The following is a 27,489-nucleotide window of genomic DNA, read 5'->3' on the forward strand; positions in this document are numbered from 1 at the left end:
TACTTAACGAGTGGAACACGCGAGACGGCGTGCCTTCCTGGAACTGCTGCCACAGACAGCACCGTGCCGGGCGGAGGCCAGGCCTGCAGGGAGGACCATCTGGCTGCTTGGGGAGCCTGCCTGGGGGCTGTGGGGATGCGCAGGGGAGTCGAACCGTGGCGGCCGCTGTGCCATGCTGGGCAGCGGCCGCGAACGCTGGCGGCCCGTTTCCTGCCTTGATTATGGCTGTTTTAATTAACTGCGCTACAGCTGCCTCCATCTTGTTGAGTTTTAATTAAATTAAATGAGCTAACACTTCATAGGCTGTCTTAGGTGGCTGTGGCTGGGACCAGAATCCTGCCCCTGCTGGGTGGCTCATCCCTTCCTCCTCCCCTGGGGGCGCCCACCCGGTGGGAGCTGGTGTGGAGGGGCTGGCACCCCAGGGAGTGGCAGGACACCTCTGTAGCCGGCAAGGCCCTGAGAGGGGCAGGGTCATGACCTCCTTTGCGGTGTTGACACCACAGCTGATGGGTACGGTTGGTGCTGGCCATCCGGCCTGAGCCCACCATCCCACAACTGGCAGGAGGGTTCCTGGACTGAGGTTGACCAGCCCAGCCCGCACTGGCGGCAGACGCAGAGCTGCAGCCAAGCTGATTCCAAGGCTCCCTTCCCACAAAAACGGAATCAATTATCCTGGCAGGAGCCTCGCAGGCAGATCGATCGATGGGGCGACACCTCCCGCCTGGTTTCAAGGCAGCATCTTGCTCGCAGGGCTCCAAGCTGGCTCGACTGAGACATCCAGAGGAGACAGGTGGCCCTGGTGGCCAAAGGATGGCTGAACATCCCCCTGGCTGCAAGCCTCTGAGGTCCAGCCTTTGGAAGCCTCAGACATCTTTGGCCTCTTTCCCTGCCGTCCGGAGAAGCACAGAGAAGCACTGTCTGGGCCCCCCTCTCAGGCCGGGCTCCAGGGAAGGCGGAGGATGAATGCCCACAGAGCACCTTCGCAGAGCCCAACACAGGCTGGAAAAGACACTCGTGCCTCCAGGCGCAGAGGTGGACCGAAGTCTGGAGTCAGACAGCCCCGGGAAGGTGAAAGAATCGCTGGCGAGCAGCCCTCACTGCCAAGCTCTCTTCCTGGGCAGGTCAGATGGGCCTACAGCAGTATCTGGCCCACCCACCAGGTGCCCTCTGCTCAGCCCTGGAAGGTCAACCCAGGCCGAGGCCTCCCGTAGCTCCCAAGAGGGAAGCGCTGGAGTCCAGCCCAGCGCCTTTCCTGAAGTCTGCGTGGCCCCTCGACCCTTTCCCTCTGCTCACCTGAACGCAGTTGCTTGATGCGGCCGTTGCTCGCGGCGGGGTCCACAGGGAGGAAGTCTTTGAACCAAGAGATCTCAGGGTCTGGATTCCCGCCTGCTGCGCACAGCATGGTGGCCGTACGGGCCTTCTCCACCACCTTCAGCTGAGGCCCCATGTCGATGGAGGGGAACCCAAGGGGCAGCTGTTCCTCTGCAGACCGAGAGCAGATGTGCATGTTAGGGCTGGCACTGCCTGCCCGATGGGACCGTCATGATTCCCAGGGTAGCTGCGACCCTTGGCTCCTCTCTTCTCTGCATTCTAAGTATGAAGCCTGCCCTGACGTGAGGAACCAGAGTCTGGAGCCCCACTGCCCAGCCCTGCCCTTCACAGGGCCAGCAAGCTACCAGGGAGCCTACCCTGTCCCGTCAGGGAGTTTACAGGTCTGAGAAGTAGGCCTCAGACTGCAGACATGAGTACTTACCTCTCCAGGCCCTGGGAAAATGAGTTTTGAGCCTCTCCTGGCCACAGAAGAAAGTGGTTCTTGGACACTGGGCTGGAAGGGGTCCATGGTTCCCACAGTGGCATCACCAGCCACAACTCAGCCCAAAGGCTCCTTGTGCCATCCAGGCCCCACCCTCTTGTGTGCATGTGTAGTGTCCTTTCCACTGCCTGCATCCAGCCTTCAGCTCCCCCACGGGGCAGAGCCCCATGTCACAGCCTGGGGTCTGGCCCTGACTCTGGGCACCCCTTGCCTTACCAATGACCCATCTTCGACTTCTGGTCCCCACCCTGAACCTCCTTCCTTACTCAGTCCTGACCCTGGAGGCCGTGGTCAGGCCCGGGGAACAGGTCTGAGCATGTGGTGGCTGAAGAGATTTTAAAAAAAGCCCTATGGGGACATCAAAAGTCAATGAGGGAGGCAACACTCCTTGGCTGCTTTCTCCCAGCTTGTCAGGGGTTGGGGGCTCACAGAGGAGTCACGTCCACAGGAGCAACAGGCATGGACCACAGCAGCACACCCCTACTCTCACTGCATCACTGCACATGGACTCCTGCATCAGGCCTGAGGGACCCAGACGGGGGCAAGGCTGCCCACTCCCCACCCTTGGGAGCACGTGGGGCTGAACACAGACTCTGGACAAGTCCAGACCAAGCAGAGCTCCCGCCTCCATCACTAACTAGCTCTGCGACCTGGGAGTGTTACTGATCCTCTCCCTTTGTCCACTTTTAGCTATTTACAAGGTTCAAGTCCCCTCCTTATAAAGTCGTCATGAAGACCACATCTAACGATGCACATAAGGTGCTGGAAAGTATCGGACAAAGAATCTGAACCCCAGGACTACTGGCTGACGTTATTATAATAGCAAGAGCTGGGCCACCGGGGCAGGCAAGTACCAAGACTTGGGCCTGGGGCCCCCTTTCCGTCCTGGTCTGGTGAGAGGGCCCCCCACCTGCAAGGAGCAAACCACAGAGTGAGTGTGGCAATTCGGCAGAGCCTCTCCACCAGTGTGGATGCCAGGCTGCACACCCAGTGAGGGAATGGGAACCCTGTCCTTTGTCAGTCTCCTGACAGGGGAGTGGGGCCCCATGGTGGGGTAGGCCAGCACCACACCCATCTCCCTCCTGCAGGCCCAGCTCGAATGCGGGGGGATGTTTGCTGAGGTCAGCTCCCGTGCCAGAAAAGGCAAGTGGCATCCTCAGAAAGGAGAAAGAGGCTGGCAGGGCTGGCCTCCCCAGAGACCCAGGGGGAGTGACTGGTGGACAGGCAGGAGAGGAAGCTGGAGGAGCCCCAGCAGGCAAGGGCAAGACATTTCTTGCTCTGCTGCCACACCCTAGGGGGCGCTCTGCCAGGGCTCCAGTTGCCTGGGGCATCCCTAAGGGACTGCGGCCCTGTGGAGAGAAAGGGTGGGGTCTCCGGCTGGGGACCTACCCAGCTTCTCTAGGTAGCTGGCAGAACACCTCCTCACCTGCAGCCCTATAAATTCCAGACGTGAACCCAGCATCTGTTTGGCTGTAAATATGATCCCACAGCGTCCTGACTTTTAGCTCTGATTTTTAAAATGAGAACGTTAACCGTGGCAAGAAAAGGAAGGATGGAAATGAAAGCAGGACTTGGGATGTGCCAAGCAGAGAAACAGCTTCCTTTGATCCTGCCGCCACTAGCTTTTCCAGGAAGGCCCAGGCAGGGCTCCATCCACTTCCACCCTCCCTGGACTCCCCAGCAGCCAGGGGACACTCAGGGCTGCTGGAGCCATCCCAGCCCACTGGGGCACCAGTCTAGCTCTTCCCAGGCCTCAATTCTACCTGCTCAGCCCTCCTGAGCAGTGGAGAGGGAAGCGGGGGCAGAGCCTGCCAGAGTTAGGGCCCAGGAGTCAGCTGGCCTCCATCTCTACCCACAAGGTGCTGATCAAGGAGAAGGGGAAGAAGTACATACATCTGCAGCCCTGTGTCCTGGGAACGTACTCTGAATTCCTAACACAGGGAAAGTCTTTGGGATCATGCCAAATTAAGGACAATTAATTTTCCTCCCTCAATTACCATGCCCTCAATGGCTCCGTCCTTGGCTCAGATCATCCCTCAGGCATAGCCGCCAGAGCCTAAAACCGGCATGTGTGAAGAGTCCATAAAACAGCAGGACCCAAACGCCAGTCCCTTGTGCCAACTAGGCTTCCAGGCACAAGTCGGAAGGCTGCAGTTCTGCACCTTGGTGGGGGGAGCGTGTCTCACAGGAGGACTCCAGCCCTTCAGGAATGACCTGCTGTTGGCTCTTCCTTCCACACTCACTTGGTGCAGAGCCCCCCTCCCCCGCCCCCGGCACATTCAAATATAGCCAAGGACAGCAGCCACTTACTGACACCTATGCCCTATGCCCCTCTGGCCAAGCTGAGTACTGGGCAGGCTGGTGTAAACTGACCCACGATCAGACTGTCACGTTTATCCTCTTCATATAACCCCTGCACCCTGAACCGCAGGAGCTTGGGGGACACTGTACCCTGAACCACTCAGGCTAAGGACCAGGGCAAATTCCTCAGGCTGGCGTCGCATGATCACTCCAAACCCATCAACAACAACGGGGAAAACAGAGGCCCAGGTAGAGGGATAAAGGTCAGGTTTATGGAGCACTTCTTAGTTCCAAGTACTGCGTTAAAATGCCTTACAAACTGATTTAATCTTTACTGAAACTATGTAAAGTATACGAGCAAATGGAGGCGCAGAGAGATCCAGGAACCTGCCCAAGGTCACAGAGTTAAGTCGAGGTGGGGCTGGGATGAGACCAGGTGGTGGGGCCTCACATCTGGCAAGGTGTGGGCCCTCGGGGAGCCAGCCACCATCCTGCTCCCATACCACGCCCTCTGCCGGCTGGGCTTCTGGCTGGGCGCTCCACCGCAGACCCCTGCACACACACCGCCGCCTTTTTATTTACCGCAAAACGAACACGACTGCCCCACACACGGCCACCCGCCGGCACGCACTCACGTTCCAACACCGGCACGTACTGGTCACGCCGAGTCCGCTCAGAACCCATCCTGAGGGCGGAGGGGCTGCGCTGCGCCGCGGGAAGAAGGGTCCCTCCCCACTCCAGACCGCCTGGTAACTATGGCAACGGCGGAGAGCCGCGGCGGAAAGGCGGCGCTTGCGAGTCCAAGCGGGGCGCGCGCATCCGCGGTCCGAGCCGCTGGGGCCCCTCCCGTCCCCTCCTGGGTTGAGTCACAGCACCCCTTTCTCAAGACCCTACTCCCCAACTCTAAGGAGCCCAGCTTCCTTTCCGCTCAATCGACGCCTAGCTGGGGGCTGCCCCGAGTGCGCACAGAGCGGGGAGGTCCCCATACCTGCCCCCTGGTCTCTGTGCCAGGGTTTTGCAGTGTGTCCCTCTGGGGCAAAGGTCGGTCCACCCTCTGATAAAAGGGTCCCCACGAAGGAAAGAAAAACCCGTGGGGGCTTAAGTGGACCTCAGAGGTACTTGGGAGCCTCTACAGCTCTTTGTGGATTCTGCCTGCATGCAGTTAGGGCGCACACATTCCCAGGGTCTGCCCACACAGATCTGTGTACCTGGGTTGGGGACACACGTGCGCATACGCTGGTCTTTAGATACTGCAGTGGGAACCCTGACTTCTTCTCTGACATCCTCACTGGGCAGAGAAAGGTGACAGGGTGTGGGGGCTCAGGGGTGGGTGTTGGGAGCCTAAGGCTCAGAGAGTGACAAGAGCTTGGCCGAGGTCCCCACAGCAGCAATGCAGTTGGATCAGTACTATCTTGATGGCTTCCTGAAGGAGGAGGGAAATGCAGGAGTAGGAAACACTTGAGCATGAGCGGCGGGGGGGAGAGCTTTTTGGGGGAAGGGAGGGAGGGGCTGCCTGAGTAAGGGCTGGGGGAGGGTGGGGAGACAGTGGGAAGGTGAGGCTGGCTGGAGCTAAGGCCTGATGGATGAGGCTGGGGGGGGGTGGACAGGAGATCAGCCTAGGCTAGCGGCAATGACTGGGGGAGGGAGGCTGCTGCTGCCCCCTACAAAGCACACACAGGTCTCTTTGTCCAGCTCAGCTCGGGATGCCTGAGGCGGAGTCTGGGCCAGAGGGAGGGGGCTGCACCAGGGAGGCAGACAGATGGAGACGCCTCGCAGGGTCCCGGAGCGGGCGGCACCGTCTGTCAGCAGGAACTCCTCACTCGTGTTTACTCAGCTTCCTGGCGTCTCTGTGCACACGCAGGCACGCGCACACACACAGTTACACCGGCTGCCTGGGGTGGCACCGTCTGTAGGCCTGACCCCCTTCCCGGTGCCTGAGTGTTGGGCCTGGCCTCACCTCATCACTGAATGCAGACACCTAGATCCATGCACAGCCAGGGCCCCACAGAGAGATACATGGAGAAAGAGACAGGTGCAAAAATAGAAACCTCCATGTGTGTGTGGAGGGGCACCTGCAGTGACAAGCACCTGTGGAAACAGACGCACGCAAGCAGAGCCAGTGGGAGTGCACGCAGAGACGCAGAAACACACATGTGCAGACATGCAGAGAAACACGGATGCTGACGTGGCGAGTCCCCTGGAGACGCCTGTGGGGCTGGAGCCAGGAACCGCAGACGTGTGGAGACGCACGAGGGGACCTGGTGGATGGCGAGGCTGCTGGTTTCCCCAGGCTGCCGGCACTCCAAGGGAGCCAAGGCTGCCTCAGGCCCTGCCCCTGAGGCAGCCCCATCCCTACCAAGATCAAGGTCAGGACACCTCTGAGCAAGCGGGAAGGGGCCCTCGGACCTGCCTGGCTCCCACCCTTTCCAGAACCCCACCCCTCCCCCAGGCTGCCAGGCAGTCAGGGAGGCCTGGGGAGCCTTGGGCTCCCTTCACAGCTTTCAGTCTTCATTTTCAGCTTTTTCTAAGAGAAAACTCCCACCTCTTCCAGCACTCAGATTTCATCAAACTTGGCATCTTAAAAGCCTGTTTTGTTTTTGAATCTGAGCTGTTTGGGGCCTGTCGCTGCCGAGAACAGCCAAGCAGCCGAGGCCTCCCCCTCCCAATTCCCTCCTCCCTAGGACTTCCCTGGAGCCTCCCAGGGCTCTACTCAACCTAGCAAGTGAGGGCTCCCAGCCGCACAACACCAGGTGACCCCGGGGGCTGGCCCCAGGTCTGCACCCTCCACATTCGAGCTTCTGGGGTCTGGCCCATGCTGAACCCTCCTCCCAGGGTCCCCACCTCAGTCCTACTCCAGGACCCTTCTTTTGGTCCCTTTACCCCTGCTAGGTTCCAGCCTGGGCCCCCCAGGCCACTGAGAACCTCCCTCTTGCTCTTCAGGTCCCTGCAGCCCAGCTGCCACCCCCATGGCTTGATGCCAGCGTGCTCACCAAGGTCAACCACGACTCCATGGAGCTAAGTCCAGTGGCCACGTCTCAGCGGTCATCTTGCCCGACCTCTCGACAGCACCCCTCCCTGCTCCTTCAGATATCTTTTCTCTTGACTTCCAGGAACTCATCCTTATAGGAAGACCTAGTGTCTGGGGCTCCATCCAGGCCCTCTTCCTGTCCTCTGGCTCCCTAAGACTTGCCATTTCTCTCCCCACTATCTCCAGCTGTCCCTCGGAGTACCAGGCAAAATCTGAACAAGGCCTCCTTGACACCCCTCCCCAGGATGCCTACACATACCTGCTACAACAGATTTCTAAGTGAACTCATCAACTTGCCCCTCAAACGGGTCCTCCTCTCATACCTGAACCTTAACAAACAGCTCTGCCATCTACCTGGCCCAGAGCCAGCAATCCCGAGTCACCCGCCTCCCCAGTCCCACAGGTGGCCAGGCAAGCTTTCTAAACTGCATGGAACCCAGTCTCCCTTCCACCTCTACCCACTGCCTGGGTTTGGGCCACTGCCACCTCTTGCCTGGGCCGCTGCTCTGACCTCTCACGGGTCTTCCGGTACCCGCCTCTGCACCCTCAGGGACCTTTCTGAAGCACACATTTTATCAGGCATTCCCCTGATTAAAATCCTCTCTCATCGGCAACCAGAGGCAGGGGACACCTCATCAGGGGTGGAGGATGTGCACACAGAGGGGCATTTAAAACCTCCAAGCTGGCTAGCTGTTCCCAGAGCTGCCGGTTCCGCTGTGGTCCTGAGGCTGGGGCGAGGGGTGTAGGCGAGGGGGCCATGCACACAGCAGGGCCCTGTAAGTATCTGTGATTGCAGGGGTGGGAGGGGCAGGCTGGGCACAGGCAAGGCCTCCAGTGCCTGTGGCTAACAGAAGAGGCAGGCCTACTGCCCACCCCATAGGAGGAACCATTCAGAAGGGAGTCCACTTGGGCCCCCTGAAGATAGATCAGAACAAGAAAAAAGTGGAGGAACCCAGGTACCAAGAAACCTAGCGACCTTCCTGGCAATGCCCACCTACTGACACCTCTCCCACCCCTACGTCTGGGGCTCAGGTCTCTCCAGGAAATGGCTGCAGAGCCTCGCATCTGTGTGGTTCTGAATGTGACTAGGGTCACAGCGGGGCTGGAGGGACAGGTTACAGATCCCCTGGTCATGGGGCCAGAAGCACTTAGGTCACGCCTCAGCTGCGAGGGAAGGGGCAGAAGCTGGCCTGGGTTCTAGGTGCTAGGTTCTAGGGGCCCTTTCTCTGTCTTCTGTGGATGCAAATCAGGGAGGTGATGGGCCCAGCTTCCTCAAAACAAGCCCGTTACCTGGACACATATGCACGCAACAGGAAAGGGGCACAGTCATCTTCTGCCTGTGATAGCCCTTTACCCAAACGCCCCACCCCCTAATCAGCCCTGGGCCAGGGACAGGGAGGAGGGTGGAGCAGGGAGAGCTGACTCCCTGGGGAAACGTACACCCACCCTGAAAACACGAGCTTCTATACTGGCCATGCTCCAGGTACGGCCAGCCCAGGATGGCAGGACAGGGTTGTATGCTGTTCATCAGTCCTCATGTTCAAAGGGGCTTGGCAAGGGGCTCAAGAGGGCCTCATCATCCCACAGTCCCCAAACCAGGGTCAAAACCACTGCCGAGCCTGGGGATCCAGGCCCAGCACTGCCTGCCCGCCCCCCACCACCAGTCACTACCCCACAGGTCTGAGAGCAGGCCTCCGCTAGAGCCTATCCCCAGCGAAGGGGGCAAGACCAGGCGTGCCATGCGGGCACCTGGATTCCTGGGCCTCTGTGGCCTGAGTGGTGTGGTCCTGGTCAGTCACCAGCAGACACCAAGGCCAGGTGCGAACAGGTGAAAGGGAGCCGGGGCTCAGTGTGGGGAGGAGATGAATAGGAGAGAGTCCCAAGGTCTGGGTAGGATCCCTCTCTGGTGCCCCCTCCCTCTGGCCTGCTAAAGCATAGTTTCTCAGGCACTGAGAACAGCTTAGGCTGACTACTCTGCCCCATGTCCATCTCTGTCTACCTGCCCTGGCCAACCACCAGCCTTAAGCAGGGATCCTGTGGGATCCAGGAGGCAATGAGCCCAGCATCTCCGGCCTCCCGCAGCACCAGACTGACTGTACACACTTGGCCCAGGCTGCTTGCAGCACACCCCTTCCCCCGCTGTACACAACAGCCCATAAGGTGCACACCACCTGCTGTTCAGCCCGCACCCCATATAAACACTGTCTGAAGCACACACGGCATGATGTACACCACCTGCTGTATACACCACACCGCATACACACTGCCTGATGCGCGTACGCACAAGGACACGCACACGTACACACACACACACACAGAGTCAGACGCACAGCCCCTGTTTTCTATACAACCCATAAGGCACACACAACACAGCCCATAAGAGTGTACCACCACATCACACACCTCACACACACAGCCTTCCAGACAGCACACAGGGCACACAGGCCACAACACGGGTGCATGTTGTCTGCTGTATCCATGACCACAAGCAAATGCTGCCTCTTGCACTCTGAGTCCGCAAAGCCAAGCCCTCCAAGGCAAGTCAGAAATGGCCCATCTCTGCTCCTTGGCCTTTTTCCTCCTCCTTCCCCGTCTCCTCCCTGCCCCTCTTCCCCTTCTCCTAGGCCCTTCCAGAACCTGCCCAAGTCACCAGGGCCCGGCCCACACCTCTGCTGTCTGGCATCCTCCGGGGCTTTCCTGACCACGGTACTTCCTGGCCGGAGCCCACTGGCCCAAGCGGATCCTGAACCTCCAGACTGAGCTCCAAGACCCTCCCGGCTCCCCCACCTCCTGGAGGGAAAGGCTGGGAAGCAAGGCCTGCCTCCCCTCCCCCTCAGCTCCCCCTCCCTCGCGAGGGAAAATGTCAGATTCCCTGTCTCAGTGGCGGCGGCAGGCGGGTTGGAGGGGGAGTGATTCAGCCTCAAGAGTGCAGAGTGAGAAGAGCTTTTCCTGCCATTACCCGGCGAGGGAGAGGCTGGCGCGCTAATGGCTTCAATTACCACTCAGACAGGAACGCTGGGCAGCTCACCCCCAGCCAGCTTGTGCCGGGCACCCCCACCCTGTACCCAGCCCGGGCCAAGGGGGTGGGGAGGCAGCCGGCTGGGCATTGCAAGGCAGTCGGGACTCCCTGGGAGTGGCAGTCTTGCCCAGGCAGCTGGGTGCAAAGGCCATAGAGTGGGAGTGGTGTGGGGTGCTTCGAATGTTAAAGGAGCTGGGCCTGGCACAGAGCAAGGCAGGGCAGGGAGCCTGGCGTGGACACGCAGGCCTGGGATGCAGCAACCTCTCAGCTGAGCCGAGTCACCCCAGGGAGCCCCGGGCCACTCCCTTGAAGCGCCCAGCGTGTGCTGAGCTACACGCAGTGCATGGCGCGCTGCACGTAAGGAACTCAACCTTGAGTCCCGGTCCCCAAACCAGCTTCCTCCTCTCCCCAGCCCTCCTCCCAGGAATGGCCCTGGCTCTCTCCTGGCCCCAGCCCACAGCTGTAGTCAAACCATCCTTTCACCCCACACACACCCAGCCTCTCTGGCCAGCAGGGGAGGCCTGGCATGGTGGAGGGGAGCTGCTTTCCTCAGGCCCCGCCCCCTGGCACCTTTGCGACCTCCTACTCCACTCCTTTCTGCCAAGCTCAGAGCTGGTCAAGGTTACGCAGACCAACATGGCAAGTCAGCATTTCACCTTCCGGGTGCTGTGTTTCAGGAGCAGGAGGGGGGCTCACTCAGGCCCACAGCTCCATCCCAACTGGGCCAGGAGCAGGCCTGGGGCCCCCATGCGCTCCCCAATCTCACCAGACACCTCTCACACCCAGAAGCACAAACACACCTCAGACCCCTGCTAAAGAAACCCTCTCCAAGAAGGTCCCTCCAGAACTGGCGTGTAGGGGCTTTGGGGGGACTTTTCCTCCAACACTAATATGGAGGCTCTCTTTTCCTTAATGTGAGGGCCTGAGAGATGCCCTCTGGGGTGGGAGCCACAGTCTGGCCCTTCGGCCACCTCCCAAATGCCAGGGCAGGGCAGATGGCTCCTGCTGGGGTAGCAAGCAACAGGAGGGAGGGCAGTGCTGAAATACCTGTCCTGAGGTCATGAGTGGGGAAACTGAGGTCAGGGGTGGCAGGGAGGAGCTCGAGAGCACCCAACCATCAGGGATCCTGGTGCAGGGCCTGTCCTCTGGGCCCCCTATCCCTCAGGGGAGTGGACGGTGGGGGCTGCATCACCCAGAGGCCAAGCAGCACAGGCACCAGGTACAGGCAGCTCACACGTGTGGACCTTAGGGTGTGCAGCTTTCAGCCCTACAGCAGCTCCCATTTATGCTGGAATCCAGCAAAGTGCTTAACTACATCCTATTTAATCCTCCCAACAAGCTTGGGTGGCAGGCATCACGTCCCGATTTACAGATGGAGCAAAATGAGGCTCAGAGGCACGGTTACTCACCCGAAGTCACAAGGTAAGAGAATAAGTGGTCCAGAGCCCCTGATCCTAACTGCTGCCTCTCTAAGTTGGAGGGCCCTGCCCTGCCTTGCAGGAGACACACAGGCACAAAGGAGTTACTGAATGGATGTGAACGTGAACACACAAAGCCACAGTGTAAAAACGGCTAACACAAAAAGATGTTCAACTGTTCTTGTAATCAAAGAAATGCAAATTAAACTGAGATGCCATTTTTTGCCTATTAACTTGGCAAAGATTTTTTTAATGATAATTCCCACTGCTGGTGAGGATGTGCAGAAAAGAGGCCCTCTCATGCCCTGTTTGGTGGGTGTGTAAACTGACAGAGTCTTCTGGAAATATTGAAAAGGCTAAACATCGCATGTGGCCCTTTGAACAAGCAATTCCACTTCCGTGCATCTAGGAAATAATCAGGAAAGTGAACACATCTTATCTGTAAGGAAGCGCACAGTCCCTTATTTATACAAGCAAAAAACTGGGAACAACATACGTGTCCAACAATAAGGGAATGGCTAAATAAATTAGGGTACTTGCATGTGACACTTACCCACAGCCATTAAAAATAATGATGCAGAAAAATACTTAATGGTGAGGAAGATGTTCATGATATGTTTTTTTAAAAAGCAGTCTATAAATCATTGGGCAGAAAGTAACCTTGTTTTTGTTACACATATATTGCATGCACAGAAAATGGACTATAAGGAAATAACCAAACGTTAATAGTAGTGGTAAGATAAACAGGTGAGTTTTAATTTTTCTTATGTGCTATTTAATACTTACCAAAATTTCAACAGTGAACAGGTATTGGTATTGCAATTTTTTTTTTAAAGCAACAGTCCAAGCCATATTTTGAAAATACATGCAGACATAGTCAGACTAATGCCTTCATCGTGGCAGGTGGGGGTGGGCGGCAATCATGTCACTCCCTGTCTGTGGCTTCCTCTGTCCCTAGGAAAGTGTTTCTCAGCCTGGCTGGTCCTGTGTGATCTGCCCTCCAAGCTCTCCAGGCTCATGTTGAACTACCTACTCTTCCCCACTTTGTGTCTTCCAGCCACCCTCCATCCCAAAGCCAAATGGAACTACTCAAGAGTTCGCTGAAAGCTCCACACTCTCCTGCCTCTGGGCCTTGGTGTGAGCTGATGCTATTTCCCCACCGAGGCCCCCACCCCAACTCCCACTTGTCTTCAGGACTCAGCTTAGACAACAGCTCCCTCCTCCCCTGAACCCCTGTGTGCCCCCCACCCCTGCAGTCCCCTGGGCCTCTCCTGAAGAACACAGAACCTACTGGAGACTGAAGTCACAAGGGCAGGACCAGGTCAGATAACTCTCAGGACATGAGGCATCATTAAGGTGTGTTTGTGAATGGATGGAGGAGCCACTAAGTGAGAGAGGTCATTAAGTCCACATACAGAGCCCCAGCCTCCAGCCTAGGGCCCTTGCTCATAACAGCAACTGGGAACACACTTCTCTGAAGCCTCTCGCCAGATTCCACATGAAAATCACATCCACTACCACGAATCATGATATATAGCTACCACCTCAACAGCTCAGGTCAGGCCCCAGACCCCAGCCAAGCAACACCCCAGCTCAGCACAACACAAAGACACCACGCATATGCCAAAAACCCAGCAATCGTCACTGTCCACTACTGACCTTCTCCGACCCCAGGATGGCCAGTTCTCCTCTCTACCAAACACACTACAGTCCACGGCGGGGCCGGGGCTGGCTGGCTGGCTCATCCCCCACGTGAGTCTCCCCACCTTCCGATGCCGCATCCCTTTCCAGCAGCAGGTACCTTCAAGCACTGAGAGCTTGGCACTAGTGTTGATCTCTCCCAGACTGTTGGTGGCCGTGCACTCATAGATGGCTTCGTCTCGCTGCACCCGCAGTGGCTGGATCCGCAGCACAGACCCCGCCCCATCGTCAAACTCAATGACCTGCCGGAGGACAGACACACGATCACAGCCTGCTCCGGACAGACACCAGGGTCTGCTCAGGCTCAGCCTTTCTCTTGCCAAGAAAAGGCCCCCAGGGAGGGAGATCAAGAGGAGGTGATAAAGGACCAGACCCCCAAATAGGCAGAACTGGAGCCCTGCCTGCCCCTTCCCACCCGAGGCTGTACCTCGAAGCGCTGGGAGCTGACTTTCTTTCCCTTCTTCATCCATGTGATGCGCGGCTTGGGTTCCCCCGTGGCTTGGCACACGAAGGAGGCCACCCCTCCTGACAATCCAGTCTGGTCCTCGGGGACCTTGACGAAGACAGGTTTGCCTGGAGAGAGAGGAACGTCAAGTCACCACAGGATGGTCACTGCAGACATGGCCTACGCTACCGGGGGCAGGCATGGGGGTGAGGAAGAAAGGTCTATAAAGGAAATAATGGTAGTGATGCCTAGCCCTTATGCAGTGCTTCTTATGTGTTAGGTGCTCTTCAAAGAGCTGTGAGCACATGAGGTGGGTTTTATTTTTGCTTATAGAGAAGTCAAGGTACACAGAGGTAATGGGATTTGCCCAACATGACAGCTGCTTAGTGGCAGAGCCAAGATTTGAACCCAGGCAACTGACTCTGTACTTTAACTGCTATACTCTTCTGTCTCCCATCCCCTCAACAATTCCAAGCTCCAGGACAAAGGCATGCTGACAGCTGCTGGGAGCGGCCCCAGCCTCTCTCGCAGACATGACTGCTCTCCACCCAGGTGACGGTACCACCACCTACCCCAAGGCTCAAGCCAGAAACCATGACTCTTCCTCTCCCCAACCCCCACACACCATCAGTCCCGGAGGCCTAGACATTCCACCTCCTAATCCAGAGACGTCCTATCTCTGGACGTTTTCCCAGGTGAATGCTTTCCTGTAAATCTACCCTCCCCACCCAGCTCCCACTGACTGGGTGACTGCCTTCTGACGGCCTGGACGTCTCCCCAAAATTCCACAGAGAAGCAACGGGAGGGGGAGAAGGGAGTGGGCTTGGACACTGTACGGTCACGCCCACCCACGCCACTCTGATATACAACAGGGTCGACCTGGAATCCCACCACCCAGGGTCACCAGATCCGGGAAACCCGGCCTTCATTAAGATGTAGCAATGCCTCGTTAATCCCGACAGCGGATCCATTTCCTATTAATCAGGCCAATGAACAGCTCCAGGAAGGCTGATACCGTGAGAAGTGACCTTTCAGACCACCTGCTTGGTGCTGATGAGGCCAGGCCTGGCCTGGTCTCTGGCACAAAAACATGTTTGTGCAATGATGATAATCCCACTCTGTACCCGGTACTTTATCTCATGTAGTCCTCCACTGCTTGTTGTCCCCAGTTTAGAGGCACAGAGAGGTCAAGTCACTAGCCCAAGGTCACACAGCCAATGAGCGGCACATCTGAGATTTGAATTCAAGCCTGTTTGATTGCAAAACACCGGGCAGAAACAGTTCACCTTGGTGTAGTTGGAGGTTTTGTCACAAGCAGAGTCAAGGGGGTGGCAGGGGCCAAAGCCAGACCAAAGAAGGTCAAGGAATAAGTTGGCGGTGAAGAAGTGGAGAGCAGAGTACAGTGACTGTTTAAAGGAGACTGGTTGTGATGGGGAAGAGAAAGAAAAGATGGCACTTGGAGGTGATGAAGACTGGAGGGAGGTTTTTACATTCTTGTTTCTTTTTTTCCTAAGATGTGACAGTACTTTTTTAAAATAATTTTATTTATTGGCTGGGCTGGGTCTTCATTGCCGCACAGGCTTCTCCCTAGTTGCAGAGAGTGGGGCCTACTCTCCAGTTGTGGTGCATGGGGTTCTCACTGAGGTGGCTTCTCTTGTTGCAGAGCACAGGCTCTAGGGCGAGTGGACTTTAGTAGTCGAGGCTCGTGGGCTCGGTAGTTGCGGCTCTCGGGCTCAGAGCACAGGCTCAATAGTTGTGGCGCATGGACTCAGTTGCTCTGCGGCATGTGGGATCTTCCCTGATCAGAGATTGAACCTGGGTCTCCTTCATTGGCAGGTGAGTTCTTTACCACTGAGCCACCAGGGAAGCACGCAAGATGGTATTTAAATGCTGATGGGAAGGAGCCAGCAGAGAGAGAAGGTACTGATCCAGTGCAGAGAAGAGGGATAACAGATGGAGCAGCATCTCTGAGGAGGGAAGGGTCTGGGAGCCAACCACTAGGCTTAGGAGTGACAGTTCCGGTACAGAGCTGGGAGGGCTCTGCCTTGCAGGGAGCAGGGAGGGGTCCATCTTATCCAGTACCCCAGGGTCCAGCAGGCTCTGGAGCTTTTGTGTAATTATTAAGAAAGGTCACCAACTATCTCTGAGCCTCAACTGCTCAACGGTGCTAGAGGCAGGGATCTGTGCAGACAAAATGTGATGATGTCTGTAGGCTGCTCCCACAGCTGGACATGTGGTAGACTTCGCCTGTGGGCAGCTATCATCCTCTTTAGCATCGGTAGTATTATCATCCCCATTTTAGAGATGGGGAAATGGAGGCTCAGAAGGTCAAACAACAGATAAATCAACAATCTGGTGTAAAGCCAGGGTTTGAGCCAGCATTCCAAACCCTGAGCACAGCTCAGGGCTTCCTTGGAGGAGGGAGACTTGGGGACCTACCTAACTTGCACTTGGGAGTACCCAGAGGGGGCAAGGGCAGCCCTGTTGGGGTAACACGCAAACCTGCTGGGGGCCAGAGTGGCACGGGGACACCACAAAGGTTTAGAGAGCTTCAGGTTGCCTCACTCTTGCCCCAGCTGCCCTCTGGAGGCTCTGGACACTCCCGGTCTGCAGAGCCTGCCTTTGTACACCGGTCCTTTCAGTCAGGTCTTCTCAGATAGGACCCCTCCTCCCACACTCAGGGGTGGGGAAGAATCTCCTGCCCACCCCTCCCCCATGCCTCCAGACTACAGCTCCCCTCTCCTTCTGCTCTGCCACCACCTTAGTCCAGATAACACCTTCCCTCGACTGGACACTGCGCCAACCTAACCAGCTGCGTCCCTGCCTCCAGTCTTGTCCTCTCAACCTAGTCTCTATTCAGCAGCCAGAGCGAAGTGGCAGCCTCTTCCCTGATCAAAACCCTCTGGAAGCCTCCCACGGCTTCTGAAACAAGACTTAAACTCCTGTCATGGTGGACAGAGCCCTGCCAGGTCTGACCCTAGCCCTTCACACCCCCCAGAGCCCTGGCTTCCCATTCTTTGGATAAGCAATGCTCATCCTGCACCTCGGGGCCTTTGCATAAGCTGTTCCTCCTGCCACAAACCTCTTAGACCATCTCTTTACCCACTGTCTCCTATCCACCTTTCTGATCTCAGTTTAGACATCATTTCCCCAGAAAACCTTCCCTGCCCCCCTGCTGTCGTGCCCACCTCGACTGGCTTGGTTCTGTGTTTGGGGCTCTCTGGCGACTCCCCTCTGCCTCTCACAGCAGCGCTCATGGTTTGTTATGTCCCGTGTGAGGTTACTGCTTTTGCTCACGATTTGTTATGTACACGTGTGAGGTTATTACTTTTTCCACGTTGTGGAGGAGTATTTGATTCATGGCTGCTTCCCGACAGAGAACAATAACCCAGGGCAGGGCAGAAACCTGCCTGCCTTGATTCCCTCCCTGTCCCAGCGCCAACCCCATTCCTGGCACAGGGCAGTGGTGGGGGGGGGGAACGAGGGAGGTGACCTGGCCATGAGGGAAAGCCTGCTGAGGAGGATGGAGGCCTTGGCCCCTTACACACCACACTGGGGAGCCCTCAACACCTGCTGGGGAGAGAAGCCCGGGGTGGAACCCCCCTGGTTCCTGCCTCAACCTGTCGGCTGCAGAAACCAGAGGCTGGAACCTGCTGAACCAGACAGCCAGGTGAGTGTGCCTGGGGGTGGGGCCTCTGCGCCAAACAAAGAACCGGGAGCTGGGGAGGCAGCCAGGTACAGGTCACGAGAGAGAAAGGGGAAGGCCTGAGTACAGTGGAGCCTGGACGGTGCCCAAGGCCTGGGGCCATCGAGGAGGCGGAACCTCCTGGGGAGGCTGGAGAGGGGCCAGGGCCCTGCCCAGCCCACCCACCCACCAAGCTGTGGCAAAGACTGGCAGTGTGCAAGCCCGGGGCTGTCCAGGGGGCAGGTCTCTCCCCTTCATCAGACCAGACCCTCACTTCTCTCAGCCCACTCACCCCCACAGGAGGGTACCTCTCATCCCACAGCTCCGCTAAGCCCTCGCCTCTTTTCACCAGTTGGGACTTCTGGGGAGCACAAACCTGTCTCCCTGCTGCCTTTCCCATACTTACTCCTGCTTCCCTCTCTGGGCTCACCTTTCTGACTCTTAAAAAAAAAACAAAAAACAAAAAAAAGTACCTGCCATGGGCCAAGCACTGTGCGGGACACAGCTCAGGTCCCGTGGCGATGCCATCCCACCCAAGCCCATGGGCATCCCCCTTGCCTTTGCATGTGCCCAGCCCCTCTCATGCACTCTACTCTTAAGCCTATGAGAGCCTGCTCTGCGCCCCTCAGCCTTTGGGCTACAGTCACCGGTCAGGTCTCCAGGCAGGCAGGCAACCTCAGTGACTTAACCACTCTGCCTAGTATTGACCAGAGCTGGCATCCAGGGAGGGTCTGAACAGAACTTCCGAGGACACATGCCTGGAGGGGCTTTTTGCCCCACCAGAATTTAGGGCCACCTCCCCTCCACACTCGCCCCTCCCTGACCACATGGAAGTCATGGCTACACAGGCCTTTGGGCAGCAGTACCCAGGGGCATATGCCCTGGACACTCTCAGGTAGCTGAGCCCATGTCAAGTGGGAGGAGTGGCCTAAGAGAGGAAATAAGTGGGCTGGCCTGGGGGGCCATGAGTCCCAGGGTCCAGCCAAACTGAGCTGCCTAAGGCAACTCTCCGGGGAGATGACTGCTATTTTGTACCTTCCCCGCAGCCCCTTGTACACAGGCGCACAGACACGCAGCAGCCAGGGGCTGTGAGGGAGGGCAGGGAGGCGGGTTTCCCCGGCCCTGAACAGCCTAATGAGCTGGGGACTCATTAACGCTGGCTCCTGTGACCACTTCTGGCATCCCCAGGGGGGAAGTTCGCTCAGAGACAACCCTGGGCTCCCAGGGGACACACAGGGAGCTCCAGGTCATGGCCTGGGATGGACGGAGCACGTACGAAGTGTCAGGTGCCTTGAACATGTGACCTCAGTTAACCTTTCCAGGTAGAAGTGACTATCCTCATTGTGCAATAGGAAAACAGTCCCTGAGAGGGAAAGCAACCTGCCGGAAGTTCCACGGAGGGCAGAGTCTAGACGGGCCACCAGGTCTGGCCTCCCCAAGGGTGGCGGGTGGGGTGGGGTGGGGAAGGCACCAGTGAACCACGTGCAGCACCCTGCCTGCCCCGTTCCAGCTCCACAGACCGGGTCGGGGCTGTTCTGACAGATACATCCATCCCCAGTTACTTAGGACTCTACCCATCCACCTATCTTCTAGCCTTTATGCATCCTGCTCTGGGCTCCTATGATTCCAAGTAACTGGACTGCCCTATGCTGTCTGAGATCAAAAGGGGGATGGTCCTCATGGTGGTCCTCGCAGGGGCTCCAGGGAGAAGCCCAGACCCGTTCCTGCGTCTTCCCCCTATCTCATCTCCTTAGGCAATACCCCCCTTTAGCAAATGCCCACTCACCCTTCAGGGTCTCGGTTTTCCAGGAAGCCTCCTACCCACTCCCACGACGCTTAGGTCACTACCTCTGGGGGTGCCGGCACTGCCCCCAGCACAGCGCACGCTGTAGTAACCCCACCACAGGCTCCAAACGCAGGCCTGTGTGGATTCTTCCCACTGAGCACCTGACAAGCACACAGCGGATCAGCAGAAACCTCTTCCTGCTCAGGACCACCTCTGGCCCCACAAACTGCCCTCTTCAGAAACACAAGCCCCGGCTGGGGGAGCCCCCCAAGTCCCATGCCCAGGTCCCCGCTGGAGCTGACTCAGCATTGACTCGGGGCCTCTGGGCTAACTCTTGGCAGCTGCTTCTCCGCCCCTCTTCCCTGCACTTCCCTCAGAGGCCAGGGCCCCCATTCATTTGTCTCGTTAAGAGGCCTATAGAAACACATTTGTCCGCTCCGCGCTCCACTGCTCCGGTCGTCAATTCTCTGGGGCGCCTGCCCTACCTTTTGCAGCAGCTCTGTCCACGTTGCCTGCTTGCCCTGGCTAGACGTCTCCCAGGCCCAACCTAAGGCTGGCCAAGGTGTGGGGGCGGGGACAGATCCAAATGTCTGTGCAGTGTGAGGCAGACCCTGCCTCCTGGGGTCAGGTCATCGCAGCCCCCAGCCCATGCCCCTCTTCTGCTCTCTGCCTGGGAGCAGAACCCAACTCACCTATTTCAGCATTTCCAGCTGGTTCCTACCTTCAAGACCGTGGTCTTTGGGCTCTGGTCCTTAAGGGACCAGCATGGAGGTTCTTAGACTCTGCTCTGTTCCACCCCCTTCCTACTAGGGGTTCAGGCCTGACTCCACCCTTCCAATTCACTCATCTGCCAAACTCCGGGCCCTGAGCTGGACAACGGTCTGAGCCCCTGGGACTGGCAGACCTGACACAGAGTCACATGGGCCCAGGGGAGCAGCACGTGACCAAGGCTCCTGGAGGAGGTGATGGCTCCAGGTGAGTGGGAATCGCCAGGTAAAGGGGATGGGGAACAGGGTTCCTATCAGAGGAAACAGAAGAAACAGGGAGCACGGGAACGACGGAGAGGTCAGCATGGCGGGGCTGTGGCGAAGGATGGGGCAGGTGAAGGATGAGGCTGGCAGAGGCTTACAGATGCAGGGCCTGGACCCCAAGGCTCCATCCTTAAGGCAACAGAGAGCTAGGGATTTTCAACTGAGAGACATGATCAGGTTTTCATTTCGCACATGACTCCCACCACGGAACAGAGACTGGAGACAGGAAGCCACCAGGAGGTTGTGGCCTGCAAAAGCCCCAGAGAGCACTGAGCCTGGCTTGGATGAGGACATGGAGGGAGAGGTGGATGCATTCCAAAGATATTCAGGAGGGAGAAACAGCAGAACTTGGTGATGGATTAGATGTGGGTATGAGAGTGGGAGGAGGCCCAGGTTTCTCACTTGGGTGGCTGGGTGGGTGGGAAAGCCATTCACAGGAGAGAGAACACAGAAAGATGGGCAGGTCTGGGGGGATGAGGGTGTGGGTGCAGGTTCCAGCATGTTGGGTCTGAGCAGGAGGGAAGGCAGTTTCGCTCCCAGGTGTACTGTCTCTGACAGCCAGCAGAGTGGTCCTCCCTTTGCTCTCAAGCTCCCATTTGAAGGCCCTAAGAGTGTCCAGAGCGAGGGCTGGGGAGCGAGGCCAGCACGTCAGTGTCCAGGGGCTGACTCTGATGAGCTTTGGCCTTCTTGCCATCTCAGAGTCACACCCAGTGACTTCTACCCCAGGCTGTTCCCGCAGGCTCCAGCTCTCTCCAGCACCCCCTACCCTGCCCTGCTCCTGCTAGCCTGGCCCTCTCATCACCAGCACCTTAAGGCTCTCATCACCCCACGCCCCGCACCGCAAGAGGAATACCCTGTCTCCCCCTTGCCCTAGGAGCCCCACCCAGCTCAGCCTGGGGGACAAAGGGCGGGGCTCTCCAGTCCCACCCCCTCCAGGATCTGGTCCTGAATAATTAATGAGCCCTTAGGAGAAAGGGCTTGGGTGGGGCAAGGAGAGAGCTCTGCACCCAGATATTTGGGAGAGGGGGCTGAGGGAACCTATGGCCTGCTGATCCCCAGGTTGGCCCTGGGCCACCTCTGGGCTCCGGACAGGATGGGAACAGCCTCATTCCCCAGGGACCCTGGCTCCGACCTCGCCCCTCCCCCTCCGTGTGCAGATTGGCTAAATCTGCCCTGTGCCCCGCCTCCCACCAGTAACCAAGCAGTGGTAACCATGGTGACGGGGCGGGCTGCGGCCAGTCTTGTAGTGCCAGGCAGGGGGAAGGGCGGCAGGAAAGGGACCAAAGTTCCTAGTTGGATCTGGGTAGGGGACAATCCCACCTCCCCCAACACACAAGGAGGGGCGCTGGAGTCCAGCTTCCTGTGGCTAAGTGCAATCTTCTCCCATTCTAAGGGCTGAGGGGCTGGGGGAGGGGATGCCCCTCTGCCTCGAAGCGGGGAAGGCTCAGTGTCTACAAGGGCCTAGCCCAGGGGAAGGGCTATGGTGGCTCCCTTCTCACCTTTCCCTGGACCTGTGCACACACCTGGTGTCCAAAATTCACACATCCACACACGTTCCTTGTGTGCAGCCCCCCTATTTCCACACCATCCCCTGGTGCAACCCACACTGTGCCTTCTGCACAGGTCCACAGCAGCGGACACAGTACACGCCTGAGCACATCATCTGTGACCACACGAATCCTGGGCACATCTCACCTCCAGCCCATAAACAGGGTCACTCTCACACACACCCCACCCTGCAGCACCTTAAGAAACAGGCAGGTATTCCACAGGGTGCTCCCGGGAAGTACAGGGCTGGGGTGCTCCTTGGAGGCGCGCGCTCCAAGCGGGGGGCCTCTCTGGGACAGAAGGTCTGGAGGTGTATCTAGCCATCCTGTCTCTCCTGGTGACTGGTCCCATCCCCCCTTCCAGAGTCCTGCTAGGAAGAATGCATCCTTTCCATCCGGGAGGCCCCACACCTTGAGGGGCCAGACTTACTGTCGCCATGGGCACCTGCCACCAAACCAAGCATCACAAGCGCAGGGACGAGGGGCACCATCGTCCTCCCTGGGGCTGGCTCAGGGGACATCTGAGGCTCCTGCACCGCGGCCAGCCACAGCCCGGGATAATCAACCTGTGACGGAGAGAAGGGCAGAGTTAACTGGCTGGTATCCATCCATGTCCCATTGTCCACACGCCACCTCCTGGCTCCCACTCATCACCAAGACCACCCAGTTCAACAGACACCCCCACCCTGGAGTGTGCAATGACCACCCATACCTTCCAAATCTTGTGCAAACCCAGACTCCTCATAGATTCCCTGGAGACCCCCAAGGATAACCCACCAGTCATTACTGTAGGGAGAGTACAAGAGGCCCTCAGGTCATTCTCTAAACCTGAGTAAGGGGCAGGGGCTACTGAGACCAGAGGAGGTACAGGGATGTTCCATTCTGGACCTAGAGTTTCCAACATGCCTCCATAAGGGGACTGGGACAGGGAAATGGGCTCCAAGAGGCACAGACACACAGAGGAAGATGGAGACCGAGATAGAGCGGTTAGCAGACCCACAGACGCCAGGAACTCCAGAGTTCTGGGGCCTCCTGTTGCCCCCTCTCTCCCTAGCAGAGCCCACATGCTGGGCACAGGCCTCAGAGCACTGCCCTGGTGGTGGCAGACAGGATCCAGGTATCAGAGGCTTGGAGCCAAAGCCACAACCCGTCTGGGCTCGCCAGGACGTGCTCTGGACGAGTTGCAGCCGCCCTGCCTGGCCACCCTCATCCTACCCAATTCCCATGGCACCAACCTTCTCTACAGGGAAACCACAGGGAGGCCCTAGTGGCCAGGACTGGGGGTACTGGATCCTGAGAGTCAACCCCACACCTCCTCTGCCCTGCCCCAGTGGCCCAGAGTAGATCAACTGACGGGGTGCAAGCTTCAGACGGTGACTCGCTCACAACTGCCCTCCGGGCTGAGCCAGGAACCTGGGAAGGGGAAGACCATATGGGATGGTCTGAATGCCTCCAGGCCTTTGCTTACAGGGCTCCTTGGTCGGGTGTGCCCCTTCTCCCTCCACACACATTCTATCTGGCACCTATGTGGAGCACTCAGCATGGTCACACTAGACGGTACGACACACTGCTATCACTCCCTCGCCCTGATGACGAGCTCCTGAGGGTCTCTCTCCCATGGTTCCTATTCAGGGGGCTTCAGGAGATTTGCTCCAGCACCCACCAGCTCTACTTATACCTTGCTCTGGGACAGGGGCTGGTGTACAAAGTCCCTCATTAATGCCCTGGGGACACAACAGGGCACAGTGTGATGGTGAACACACCTCAGGGTTCCACAGTAGTACCTACAGACTCGTGTAGGAGAGTGGGGACCAGACCCACCTGACCCACAGGGTGAGAGAATCTGCAAGGAGGGGACAGGGCTGGTAACAGGAAAAGTCAGGACTCAAAGATGGCTCTGCTCTCCCTTTGAACTTGGACCCTAGTCTCAGCCGGGACAAAGTTCAGAAGAGCAGAGGGCGGGAAGTGAGCAAAGGTGCTGGGACAAAGCAGGAGGACTGTGTAGTGAGGTAGGGGCTGACCACAAAGGGGAAAGGGTGGGAGATGTCTCTAGTCCCAAGATCTTACCAAAAGTCTGAGATGGGCTGAACAGCAAAAGCAAGAACATTGAAGCAGCCTGGTGGGCATCCAGCCCCATTTACCCCACACCTGGGGTTCTGCTCAATGATCACAGAGTTCAGGTAGCTGAGACCAGGAGAGAGGGCATCCCCACTGCGATGCCTTGTACGGCCAAGTTGGGATGGAGGTCACGCATCACTAAGGCCCTGTCTGGGCGTGGTCACCATGGCACTGTCCTGCAGCACTGCTACCAACAATAGAATTCAACATTCCAGCAGACATCAGATGGTAAACTTCCGGGCCGGGCCGTCATGGGGGTATGGGCCCTTGATAAAACCATCCTGCACCCTTGGTACATGTCTCAGTGGCATGTTGCACCAAAGGACAGAGGCAGAGGGGACTAGTACAGACATCATGGGGTGCAACAATACGATATTCACAGAGGTTTCACTCCCAGGTATTATACAAGCAGTCCGGGTGTGAACCTGTCCCCCCTACCACCAGTGAAGACACACGCATCTCTCAGCATGGATGTAGAGGTGATGAAGCTCCACAGGAGAGACACTGTGGAGGTACAGCACAGCACAACCATCATGGAGTATAACTCCCCAGTATAATGGTCACTGAGGCATAATCCCCTGTAGCTGCCTTGGTATAGCAATCGCAGCAGTGCATCTCCCAGGCAGAGACATCACGGAAGTGTAGCCATCCTGGCCAGACGCCATGTGAGTGTGGACAGACATCATGGGTGTGCAGCTGCCCGATGGACATTACCAGGGTACATTATCACACAGGAATAACACCAGTATCGATATCATGGGGTGTCAGTCCCCAGCACAGCCATAGCATCACTTGGTCATGTCTGATTCTTCTCTGACCCCAAGGACGGTAGCCCACCAGGTTCCTCTGTCCATGGGATTTCCTGGGCTAGAATACTGGAGTGGGTTGCCATTTCCTTCTCCAGGGGATCTTCCTGATGCAGGGATTGAACCTGAGTCTCCTGCATTGCAGGTGGATTCTTTACTGCTGAGTCACCGGGAAAGCCCAGTACAGCCATCATGGGGGTGTTATTCCAGAGCAGATATCATGTGGTATCCTCTTGGATAAGAATCTGGCCATGGGTGTCAGAGAAACTGGGCCTCTGTTATGCCCACCGCCACTGTAACAAAGACAACTGGCCCTGACGTGGGGACTCCTGGCTTGCCCTGTGTATCTGGGTCTGGAGTGCCCAGGACACTGTCCAGATGCAGAAAGAGGACAGACAGGTGAAGATGTTGAAAAGATGACATTCCCTCCTAGACAGCTTCTCCCAGCAGTCCACAGATATGGGGACACAAAATACAGACATGTTCTCAGAGAATTACTCTGGCCACCACATAGCTGTCCCGGCCAGGGCTCCTCCCTCACCAGCTCCCGGTATGAGCAAGCTGCCTCCGTCCTGACTCTGGGCATAGAGCCCACCCCGGTATCAGGCGGTGCAGGCCGCTCCCAGCTCCAGGGCCCCGCGTTGAAGTCCCACCAGAGTCCCAGGTCCCAGGTCTAGACACTGGCCCTGCCCCCAGCCCCAGAATGCTCAGGGTCACCTGTGAGGAGACGGCAGGAGGGGAGTAGGGAAGCGGACTGACGCTCGCCTTGCTGAGGTGGCCGGGAACCTTCTGAATTCAGTGCAGTGGCGTTAAGAGCAGAGTGTCCACTTCTGCCCATGGCTGGGTGAGTCTGGACTCTCAACAGCCGAGATGAAAACATGGCCTGAGCACTTGTGCACTCGGCTCGTCTCTGGATGGCACTGCGGACCATCGGTTCTACCAACTGCCACACTTGGGCAGGAAAACAATTCCATACCGAATGCAATTGTACAGTATCACTGGATGCCATTTTTCTACACTCAGAATGGTTTTCATATATCCTTTTTCTTCACTACATCAGTATAAAGCTGCCAACTGCCCTTTCTTGGGAAGAACTGTCCTTTATTCTGAAATTTTGTCCTTGGTGTTAAAATGCCCTTTCTTATAGGAAGTGATGGGGATAGCAGATACCAGTTATTTTTTAATAATGTCCTTACTTTGGCAAAATAAAAATTGCTAATCCCACGTCTGGCCTCTAAGTCCTTCTGGAAATTGTACTGGTTTGTGAAATTGAAGAGCCTGGGAATCTCTGCTGTGAGGAAAAAGAAAGGAGCAGGCACCACACCAAGCCATAGGATTCGAGCACAAACATCACGGACAGGACTGTAAACAGAGGCCAGGCCACCTCCATGCAGCCAACCACCCCTGCCGGCCTCAATGGGGGCTGCCCCAGAGAGACCATGTGACGCCAGCCATGGTGGTGGGGGGGAGGGGTTCCCTGGCTGGAGAACAGCTGGGATCATTCCGAGGCCTCCTCATGAATATGCAAACACAGACTGATTTGTTTCCCTTGGGCACGTGTTATTATTCACAAATATTAATTAGTCTCCAAATACCACCTGTTCCTACAGATTCCTCCCCACTTCCTCCCTGGGCCAGGACCGTGGCTCCCAGGGGGGCCTGGGGCCCCAGAATGGATGTTAGTAGGAAGAGGGGTATGCAGGGCCCCAGGGAGCGGCCGGCCAAGGGGAGAGGCCGGCGCCTGGGCAAGAGGAATGTGAGGACGGGCAGCGCCGGGAGCTGTTCATCTTCTCACCGGCGGGCAGCTAACCGAGCCTTTTTGTCACGTCCCGGACACTTCACCGCGTGGCACTGCAGCAGCGGCCGCGGAAGCGGAAACAGGCCTTGCTACACTTGGGAAGGGAAAACCAACGGGTTTCCAACTCTCACCAAACCAACCACCAGATTAAGACGGGAATAAATCTGTCTCAGCTGTGCCGTGACCCCGGCCCTGAGAAAGGAGGCAGCTTGCAGCAGGCCACCTTTGCTCCTCCAGCTAGTTGGTCAGGGTCTATGGGAGCAGCCAGAATCAGCCCCCCGACCCAGGAAGCTGGGACCCTGACCTTCTGGCAGCCCTCAGCAATTCAGCCTCCTCTGTGAGCGGACGGGGAGCCTAGGAAGACTGTCCCAGAATTGCTGGGGGAGGCGCAAGCTCCAGCAGAGTCTTAGCTCTGGGGGCAGGAGACCAAGAGGCCAGCAGAGGCACCTTTCTACAGCTATAACTCCTAGGCCACCAGCCCTCTGGCCTCCTTCCTCTGGGGAGTGGAGCCTCCCCTGGGTTAATGTTCACCAACGTGGTGCCTCCAGGCCTCTGCACTCATTGTTCTCTATACTGGAAAAAAGGCCTTCTCCTGGCCCAGCCACCTACTCACCCACCAGAACTCAGCTCCAGGGGCCAATCACTGTGAATCTTCCCTGAGTGGCCCTCCCTAGTTTTCTAGATTTATACAGCATAGTGAAGGCAGCAAAAAGTGGCACAGATCCGTGCTTCTCAATCCAGGGTGATCTTGCCCCATGATGGGACATCAGGCGATGTCTAGAGACAGTTCTGATTATCTGATGGGGGAGGGTGTTAAGTGCTACTGGCATAGTAGGAAGAAACGAGGGATGCTGTTGGACATCCTACAGTTAACGGGTCAGCCCCCCAAAATTAAGGATTATCTGGCCCAAACTGTCTACAGTCCTGAGGCTGAGAAACCCCAATGCAGACAGTAAGATCGTTCCCTGATGTCCCCTAGGTCCTGCCCTGGCC

At 57.3% G+C, this 27,489-nt stretch overlaps 1 protein-coding gene and 1 long non-coding RNA gene across 40 annotated transcripts in view; one reads left to right on the top strand and one right to left on the bottom strand.

Annotated features, from left to right (window-relative positions):
- Window positions 1–27,489, bottom strand: part of PTPRF (protein tyrosine phosphatase receptor type F) — an 82,530-nt gene that overhangs the window by 45,944 nt on the left and 9,097 nt on the right. For 14 of the 39 annotated variants that reach the window (XM_081492632.1, XM_081492614.1, XM_081492611.1 and 11 more), the window contains 4 exons: window positions 22,205–22,340; window positions 13,708–13,853; window positions 13,381–13,522; window positions 1,294–1,482 (listed from right to left, as the gene is read on the bottom strand). In XM_081492632.1, the coding sequence (XP_081348758.1) occupies window positions 1,294–1,482; window positions 13,381–13,522; window positions 13,708–13,853; window positions 22,205–22,295 (568 nt within the window). In that variant the 5' untranslated portion in view covers window positions 22,296–22,340. Of the gene's footprint in view, window positions 1–1,293; window positions 1,483–4,565; window positions 4,886–13,380; window positions 13,523–13,707; window positions 13,854–22,204; window positions 22,341–23,841; window positions 25,914–27,489 lie in introns of those variants that run through there. The other 25 variants (XM_081492630.1, XM_081492609.1, XM_081492607.1 and 22 more) reach the window with 11 other exon arrangements.
- On the top strand, window positions 21,431–24,680 carry LOC145506951 (uncharacterized). The gene is made up of 3 exons (XR_014054466.1): window positions 21,431–21,984; window positions 22,139–24,120; window positions 24,290–24,680. It is a non-coding gene; the product is annotated as an uncharacterized LOC145506951 (long non-coding RNA).

Source organism: Giraffa tippelskirchi, chromosome 5 (assembly GCF_054371585.1).
Source record: "Giraffa tippelskirchi isolate mGirTip1 chromosome 5, T2T-mGirTip1v1.2.pri, whole genome shotgun sequence".
Taxonomy (NCBI): Eukaryota; Metazoa; Chordata; class Mammalia; order Artiodactyla; family Giraffidae; genus Giraffa; species Giraffa tippelskirchi.